Here is a 10,368-nt window from a genome sequence, read left to right as displayed (position 1 = left end):
GTCTTGGTGATCATATCAGCAACATTGTGATTTCTCAAAACCTTCAACACTTGGACTTCTCCATGCTCGATTACCCTTCTAACGAAATGTAGCCTCACGTCGATGTGGTTGGGTCGCTCATGATAGGTTGAATTCTTCGACAGATGTATAATACTTTGACTATCACATTTAACAGTGATAACTCGACCTTGAAGTTTCAACTCCTTAACAAAACCTTCAAGCCACAATGCTTTTTTCACAGCTTTAGTGAGAGCGATATATTCTGCTTCAGTGGTTGATAAGGCAACAAACTTATGAAGTGTTTCTTTCCAACTGATTGTTGTGCCAAACATAGTGAGCACATATCCATAAATAGATTTTCTAGAATTCGTAGAACCTGCATAATTAGAGTCGACATACCCTTCAATTTCTGCTTTACTATTTTCACCACATGCTCCACCATAAATCATGACTCTGTTCAGAGACCCATTTATGTACCTTAGAGTCCACATCAATGCTTTCCAGTGAGCCTTTTCAGGACTCACCATGTACCTGCTTACAAGACTTACTGCATATGCTATGTCGGGTCTAGTACCTCCCATGAACATGCATGAACATGCATCTCAGAGCTCTAGGTTTGACCTTGTCTTGCCTAATGTGAGCATAAGCTATACAGCCAAATACTATAAGTTTGTCGAGATCTGGTGGGTGTCCTAACCAAACTTCTTCAGGTGTTTTCATATCTAACACAATAGAAGGATATTTGTTTATCATATATGTTGTTGTCGAAGCAACCTCTGCCCAAAACATCATCTTTAACCCATAACTAGTCAACATGCATCTAATTCTTTCCAAAATGGTTTGAGTAAACCTTCAGTGAAACCATTTTATTCGGGAGTACCTGCAGTAGTTTTGTGCCTTGCATTACCAGAGGCTGCACAAAAACCATTGAATGCCTCATCGCAAAATTCAAGGCCATTGTTGGTTCTTAACCTCTTGACCTTTCTGCTAGTCTGATTTTCGACCATAGACTTCCAACTTTTGAAGTTCTCAAAAGTTTCATCCTTAGTCTTCTGGATGAATACCCATAACCTTTTGGAATAATCATCAACTATGGATAAGAAATACCTTGCTCATGAATGTGATGGACACCTTGCAAGCCCCCAAAGATCAACATGGATGTAATATAGGGATCCATGTGCTCTTTGTTTTCCTTTATTGAACTTCACTCGGCATGATTTTCCAAGTACACAGGGTTCATAAAATTTCAGCTTTTCGACTTTGTCTCCACCAAGTAGATTTTGTTTCCCTAATTCAACCAGACCCATTTCACTGACATGACCCAATCTCATGTGCCAAATTTTTGTCTTCGATAAAGGTTTCTTGGATGTAACATCTGCAGAACCACTGACAACTTCATCCTTAAGGGTATACAAGTCTTGTTTCTTCACGCCTCTTAAGACTTCCTTCGACCCCTTCATGACTTTAAGAATACTTTTCTCTCCTTGGAAAACATATCCTTTCTTGTCAAAGTCACCAAGATAAATCAAATTTCTCTTCAAATCAGATACATACCTGACTTTAGTCAACAACCTTATTGACTCATCATGGAGCTTGAATCTCACAGATCCAACACCTGCAATCTTGCAAGATTTATTGTTTAAGCAATGCAGATTCACCATCTTGATCACATAGTTCCTTGAACAAGTCTTTGTTTTGAGTCATGTGTCAAGTGCAACCTGAATCCATAATCCACTCTTTACTTGAGTCTCCGCTTGAAACCACAAGAACATCAGACGAGTCGAAGTCATCTTGAACAATGGTTGCGTTGCCATTATCCTTACCTCCATGGTCTTTTAGGCGTTCAAGGTATATTTTTCTTGTATGACCCTCTTTCTTACAGTGATAACATCGAATATCAGATGCATCACCACTATAAGCCTTCTGCTGACTTTTACCCTTTTTCTTTTCGAACTTGCCATCTCTCTTTGTGAATTTCACCTTAACCGACATGCCTTCACCAGTCGAAGATGGATTGTGATCTTTTTGTTTGTTCAAATCCTTAGAATACAAGATTGATTGAACTTCTTCAAAGGTCAGAGACTCTCTTCCATACAAGATAGCTTCTTTGAAGTGAGCATGTGATATGGCCAAAGCACACAACATCAACAGTGCTTGATCTTCATCCTCGATCTTTACATCGATATTTTCAAGATCAAGAATCAGCTTGTTGAACATATCCAATTGCTCATCCAGAACTTTGTCTTCACTCATCTTGAATGAATACATAGCTTTCTCTAGGTAGAGGCGATTGACCAACGATTTGGTCATGTACAAATTTTTGAGTTTCACCCATTACCCATACGCCATCGTCTCCTTCAAAACTTTTTGAAGAACCTTATCACCAAGGCTCAATAAGATGGTGTTGTGGGCTTTCTCTACCATAGTCGTTTTTTCTTTGTCCCTTAACGCAACGTCCATGGCTTCGGCTCCCTTCAATGCTTCTAAACAAACCTATTGAACTAGTAGGGCTTTCATCTTCAAGTGCCACTAATCGAAATCGTTCACTCCGGTGAACTTTTCAATCTCATACTTTATTGACGACATCTTCTCCATGCTCACTGCACTAATTTATTGTGAAAATGATACCAGAATAACAAAGTATGATCAGTTTCTTGATCGACAAGAAACCCGCAAGGGTAGATAAAAGAGGGAAACAAGAAGAACACAACAAGTTGGTTATAAATTTCTATTCTTTACTTTCTCTTTGAAACAAGAATACAAGTATTACAGAATAGAAAATAAGCTCTTTCACCCTAATTAGGATACACGTTATGCAATGATGAGAGACTAGTATGCTATTTATAAGAAAAATAACACACTAAACTAATAGGTTTTTACACACATGCCCATTAACACAAGCTAACTTATATAACAAGCTAACTTAAACAATTGGGCATAATAAACAGGACCAGTTCGACATGCTAACAATCCTAGCATACTTCGACTACAATATGTGAACATACTTCGATGACATGCTAATGATCCTGTCGGATTGTCGGACGAAGAAGTTACCCTTCGATCATACTAGAGTTCGATCTACCAAGAGAACCTATACATATTTGGACCTATACATATTTGGACCTATAATGATAAAACCTTTATACAATGCTAGTGTGTAAATGTAAATCAAGAAAAAAAGTGTTTATAACGAGATTCATGATAAGATAGAAAGGCACTGGCCCAACGTGTTTTCATCTATATCTTCTCATGAGAATGGTGCTTCGTCACTAAACCCTTATAATTTGAACAAAAATTAAATTATAATAAGCTAACAACAACAATATTAAGTTAACAAATATACATAAGTTACACGTATATGAACAATTAATACCTTACTCTGTAAATTGATAATGCCTCTGGAGATAATCTTAAACCCTTGTCTCATTACATAGTATCCACATTCATAGCAGTTTAGTTGTCTAAAAGCACAAGTAATACTTACATGTGGTTCTATGAACTTTTGCTTTTTACCTTGTAGATTACACTTCACAGGAGTGTATTTCTCTATAGCTCTACATATCGATAAAAATTAAATATGAATAAAAACTATTCAAATCAATAAAAAATATTCAAAACTAAAGGTAAAATTTTAGTACTACAAATAATACCACTTACCCCTCAAAATCTTCTGCATTTGTTCATCAATATGATAGTGTAACGAGCATAACATAACTATAATATTTTGCTTCGGACATAAAATAAATAGTTGCCAATGATCTCTACATAAACAATCATAATAATTAATAATGTGTATGAAATTGATTTATAAATGAAAACACAAATTAAATTATATACATACTTATGGATAAATGGGGCCATGTAACAATCTTTATTCTCCTAACAATCTTGTTTTGTAAGTGCATTATGATACTATTTACTGAATTACCTTGAAATTGAATGTTCAATGGATCTATGAAACAATACATTTTCAATTTCCATTCAGGACACATCTCATGCAAGAACTAATTAAAAGTTAATACAAATGTCAAAAGTTTATGTTAAAGTATGAGTACAATGAATATAAATTTAAATCACCGTAAGAATCATACTTATGAGCACCATAATTGTATTACGAGTATGTCTAGCCGATCATATCCCTTGAAAAAATCCAAAACAAAACTCTTCTAAAGAACATATTCTTGTGTTGGTTCATATTTTAATTTAAAGAAGCAAAGGTATGGGATCTCGTCTATCATACTAGATTGTCTTTGAATGTTATCTAGTTGAGATGACGTGGTCTCAATATTTTGAACCGACGCAAAACAACTATATTCCTTGGTTGCACCATCCATAAAAACTTTCTCAACTACTTTCTCAAGCATATCCAACTGATCTGTATTTGGGTAGTTGATTACACCCATTGATTTCAAATAATAACAACAATATACAACACAAATATTTTAAATTATACTTATACCTCAATCACATCGTTGGTACACTTCTCTCGTTCAACCGCAACCAACCTCTCTCGCTCCTCGCATACCTCCTACAACATCCTCTCCCGCTCCTCATGCAACATCCCCTCTCGCTCCTCCCATTCCTTCTGATTCCACTTCTCCCGCTCCTGTACTAATACTTCCCCTGTCTTTTCAGTAACCATCTCTTCAATTTCTCTCCTACGGTTTACTTTGTTAATTAGTTGTGATGGTCTAAAATATAGCTTCAAGCTGACGCCTCTTCCAAGACCATGAACACGCCTAACTTGCTCCTTAGCTCCAATCTCTTCTACTAAGATGTCATGACGGGCTTGTTGAATAAAGTTTCCAACTTTGGCTTGTTCAACCAGTACATGATATAACACATTAAATTAATAACTAAAATTGAATTAACTAAAATAAGTAATGTTGAAAAAAGTATATCCTTACAATCTTTTTAGCCACTTCACGTGTAGCCTCTGATATGAATGAACCATTGAGTCATTGTCGTGCCATCTTCAATTTCTCATGTTGTGATTGTGGAGATGGACTGCGATTAAGGCTTCTAGAATGATTTTTCAACTCCAGTTCCCTTTGTTTTATTTTTTCTTTAATCATCCTCTTTTCTAGTTTATCATACCCTCCACTAGACAATCCACGTGGATAAATATTTCTAGCTCTATTCTCCTTTACTTTTGAATCTTAGCCAAGAATTCAGATGTGGTGCGAGATTTTACAAAATCCTCCCAAACTTTCTTATCAATAAATGGATACTTCACGTAAGGAGGCTCTATGTTATCTTTTTGTTTTTTTTAATACATTCTTCTATGAGTTGTGTATTAAAATCCCTCCAACATTCACCAACATATGAAATTCATTTCTTTTTCAGTATACTTTTCTCTAAAACAATAAACACTTCCTACATTTACATAATTAATATAGTTAATATTAGTATTAAACCAAAAAATAAATGATCATGTATACTTGTAAAACAAATCAAAAAATTCATAATAAATATCGTAATATTGATCCATATGCTATCTTTCAAATCATTGTCAACCTCATGCCAATTATCTACCAAAATACTCAATACTCTTCTACCCCTTATAATGCCACGTGACATTTAAAATCATCATCATTGATAAGCCTTTCTGGTTCTCAAATCAAAATTAACCGGGGAGCGGACACCATTTTTATGGGCGTTTTAAACCATGGTACATATCATGGAATCTATAGATTTTCTTTTACTTTTTATATTAACAGAGGTTGAAGCATAAGTTGTATGAGATGTACTTGTCGAATCACCCATGTCTGTATAATTTAAGAAAAATAATAACATATATATCAACTGCAAGCACAAATGTCACCAACTGATCCTGAACCAATGTATTCCTTGCGAGTCATATTAAGGTAATTGACATTTTGAAACAACAACCAAACTAAACATTTCACATTTGTCTTTTGTGTTTAACTATAACGTAGAAACAACAACAATAGAAACTTTATAAACTTTGTGTATTGAGCACATGTTTTTACTAAGACTTACATTGGTTTTCTTAGTAAAGTGATGCTATCATATGTCTTGTTTTTCTTAGTTCGGATTGCAACAACTAAATCACAAGCGAAATACACAACAAGTTATGATGAAACATATATGGAATAAAACAACCTTTCAAGTTATACACGGACTCATAGAGAAGAAATACAACAACTAAACCACAATCGAAATACAAGTTATGATGAAACATATATATGGTAACTGTTTCAATGATATTACATTTCAAAAAATATTCCAGTGGTATCTACATTTATAACAATAGATCAAACAACATTTAAGTGGTGAAAGATGAACATTTATATGAGAGATAAAAAATTCAGTGGTGAGTTATGTATCTCAAACGTGGTGATGAAGCTTCGACGAGTTTTTAAAAAGAGATGATGTTTGTGTTGATGTTGGAAGAGTTGATGTTCAAAAGAGATGATGTTTGAGCGTTGATGAAAATCTCTTAAGATTTTTTGAAGATATGAAATTAGAGTGTTTGTTGATAATTAAATGAAAAGTTAAAGTCTAGTTCTCTGAAGTATCCACGTAAAAAGATCAAACACGTCAGTTTTTAGAAAAAATCTAGGATATATATATATATATATATATATATATATATATATATATATATATATATATATATATATATATATATATATATATATATATATAAAAGCCCCATATAGCGTCATATCCTAAGAATTTACTTAAATTAACTATCACGTCTATTTTTAGAAGCAACTGGGATAATATATTAATTAATAATTAAAAAATAATATAAAAAATAAATAAAATATTTGAAAATATTGATACAAAAGATATTACCCCTCGGTTGGTCAGTACAACCAAGGGTAAAGGAAAAGGAAAAGGCATCATGCGACCCTAAACCAATTAAAAATAAAAAATAAAATGCAGTAACTCAGATTCGAAGGGAGCTCCCTCGTAGTTATATTCCCTCAGTTTAGGTAATAACCGAGACAATGTTTAGCTCCCACATGTAAGCCAAATTACCTTAAGAAATGTCTTCTAGCCTACCACGGAGAAAGTCATCCACTATGTCCAAAAACACTAGATCCACATTGACCCCTATAAAACTAATCTTTGAAAATTAACTCGAAGTTCCAATGCAAGCTTAAATCTTCGAAGGATAAGCTTTGTATGATAAATATTGTCAATAGAACAATCAACCAAAGTAAAGGTATCATTTAGATACTAGAGATGTGAGACCAAAGCTCTGAGGAGCCCACTTTAAAGTCATAAAAAGATTCAACTCATCAACCTTACTAAACAACCCACTCAGGTCTTTTGCCAGAAGTAGGAAAAGAAAATGAGTTAAATGGTCACCTTGATTCAAACCCATGTTAATATTAATCTCTTGGTCGGGAACATTCAACACCGCGAGATTTCTAGAAAAATACATCCAAGATCTCCACTAATCACTAAATCCAAATTTGAGAAGTATGTACCCTAGAAAACTCAAATTAACTAAATCATACACTTTTTCAAAATCCGCCTTAAAAATGAGATAAGACCTTTTGGTTTTCATCGTCAAGTCGATCAACTCATTTACAACCACCAATCCATCCACCAACAACTATCCTTTAAAGAAATCCTATTGATTAGGAAAAATAAGCTTATCCATCACATCACAGTTTCTACTCTGATTCTCAACACTTTAGAAACCAACTTGTAAAGCGACCCACTAGAGAAATAATTCATAAATCACCAAATGAGATAGAGATTCAATCTTATGGATCAATTTCGAAAAGTAGGGTGAGTAACCACGAGGAAGAAAGGGAAAGCGATGAAAGTGATCAAACATAACCTCTAAATCTCCCCTCACTAGTTATCGTGATTTTATCAAAAACGAAAAAGTTAAACCCATGAAGTCCAAAACTCTTATTGCCATTGCATTGGGCTACTACCATATCTAACTCAAGGATATGGAAGGGAGCAATAAGGGAAAAAGTATTGTCAACAGAAAGATAGAAAAATGTAGCTCTATCGAGATAGGGCTTATCTACAAGAGGTTCTCTAATATGATTGTAAAAATACTTAACAAGCTCTTGAGGAATCTTATGCACCTCTTCAATTCAATCGTCACCAATCCTAAGAGCTAAATACATTCCTCTTATTCCTAATTTTAACACATGCATGGAAAAAAACCAATGTTAACTTCTCCATCCTCAAGCCATTAATTTAAAGGAAACACATGAGACAAAAATTAAAGGAAACAAATTAAGAAATCTTTGAATACATGCAAAACGTACAACAAAATGTATTATTTTATATCGAAATGGAAGTATGCAAACAACAAATTAAGCATTTAAGCCCATTTTATTCAAACATAAATGAAAAAGCTTTGAAAACAGCAATTCATAAATCCTCAACACACCCTTTGATATCTAGTGAATATTAGTACGAGAGTTGTTCCACTGCATGGCATTCACATAAGCATGAGGAGCATTGAGGACTTGGCGGTTTAGCTGCGCAGAACTGGAACTCCCAACGCCATAATTGAACACATTGGCAGTGTTGTTGTGGTTGCTATGTTCAGGTACAAGTGCAACAGCATCATTGCGGACGATAGCACCGCGATCGGTCTTTTCGACTTCGCGGACACTTCCGTCGAAGGATGCCACCCTGTAGAACTTCGGCTTCCTCAAGAGAGTGGCAGTAACCATAACAACACTCGAAGCCATAACCCTACCTCCAACAACACCGCCGAACACTTGACCATGATTACCCGACAAGTGAATGGAGAAAGACGAACAATCAGGTTCGACGATGAACTCAGACGGGACACGATCAGAATTAGGGTAAACATAGGTTCCGGAGAGAGATATCATCTGACATTCTCCGCGGATAGTGAACGGAGAGTTCTGCGATGGGGAGTCGAGAAGGGTGATCCCAGAGACAAGACCAAAGCCTCTCAGGACTGAGATGTCAGCTTGATGACGCCAAGCCGTCTTGATTATCGATTCCACAACATCTTCTCCAGCAGGGATTTCAATCAAAATCGGTTCCATATAGGTTTCAGGCTCCACCTTGATTATTGATGGTGGTTTGGGTTTGTTTTTGGAACCCTTAGGTCTACCCTTGGATCTCTTGGAGGGCTGAATGCTCAGATCCTCGGAGGATTCTTGAGGCTGACTGATGCACCTGCTAAAGGAGGGAGATGGTGAAAATACATTGTCTGCCATTGTTGGAAAATGTATCACTGAGAAACGAGTGTGCTAATATTTATAGTATTATTATAGTAATTCTATAATATATTTTTTACACCCCTTGTTTTTGCAAGTGATGAGAAAAAGAGATATCTTAGGCTAAAAATAGAAAAATGTAAAATAAAGAAAAACAATATCAATATGAAAACATTTTTTTTTCTAGAATCCAACTGTTCATGGTAAAATTATTCTTTAGGATCATGATGTGTGGTTGTATTAAAACCATGAACTATAAACTATGGACTTGTGAAAACTGTAAGATATATTTTTCATATATTCTTGAATATAATTTTGAATTTATTGTTAGAATATTATCTAACATAATACAGCGAATCTTTAAATAAAATGTGCTGTATACATATTAGTAGTAGACCTTCGATCACTGGTCAAATAATTCAGATACATATTACTAGTATTTTATCATTTATTTAAAAGGTATAGCATATTATTCACAATTAAAAAAATGTAATAATTAATTCATAAATTGCTCCAAAATAATAACATAACTTGGCTGGTTGAATCGCGTGTTGAATAGTCAAAGTCATCACATTTTGGTCTTTAGTAAACCATTGTCCTTTTTTGTGTTTTATAATTCTCAAAAATGAGTAAATATGGATGAAATATGGATGTTATTGGCATGTGTTTTTAAAAAATGGATTTTTTATTTGTATTTTTAAAAATATATTTTATAAAATTGTTTTTTACAAAATTATAATTTGTTTTATATGTTTTTTTAAATTAAAATATTAATTTTGACATTCTATAACATAAATATACATTATTAAAGATCAAAACATTGTCAAAATTATAATTTTTACGAATCTCAAAAATAATTTTTATGAAAAACTATTCGAAATAACTTGTGATATTTTAAAATTTTGATATTTAAAAAAGAATTTAATAAAATAAAAAATATTTAAAATAATATATTTTTTAAAATATTAAAACCAAATTTTAATTTTAAATTTTAAATTTTTTATAAATTTTTTTACACAATACTATAAAAGTTATATTTAAAATAATTAAAATAAACAGGACTCATGTATACGTGATTTTCTCTACAAATCAAAAAGTAAAGGGTGAGATAGAGTTAAAAATCTCTTTCTATTTACCCCCTTCGTCTTGTAATGAATGACTTAGT

At 33.6% G+C, this 10,368-nt stretch overlaps 1 protein-coding gene across 1 annotated transcript; it reads right to left on the bottom strand.

Moving 5' to 3' along the window:
• Positions 1-8,267: 8,267 nt before the first annotated feature.
• LOC127121088 (AT-hook motif nuclear-localized protein 28-like) lies at positions 8,268-9,239 on the bottom strand. Its single transcript, XM_051051690.1, has one exon. It carries the CDS (start codon positions 9,201-9,203, stop codon positions 8,406-8,408), a length of 798 nt encoding a protein of 265 aa, XP_050907647.1. The 5' UTR covers positions 9,204-9,239; the 3' UTR covers positions 8,268-8,405.
• Between the last annotated feature and the right edge of the window lie 1,129 nt (positions 9,240-10,368).

The sequence above is a fragment of the Lathyrus oleraceus genome, chromosome 2 (genome assembly GCF_024323335.1).
Source record: "Lathyrus oleraceus cultivar Zhongwan6 chromosome 2, CAAS_Psat_ZW6_1.0, whole genome shotgun sequence".
In the NCBI taxonomy this organism is placed as follows: Eukaryota; Viridiplantae; Streptophyta; class Magnoliopsida; order Fabales; family Fabaceae; genus Lathyrus; species Lathyrus oleraceus.
The sequence above is the reverse complement of the archived record's forward strand: the minus strand, read 5'-3'. Positions and strand labels throughout refer to the sequence as shown.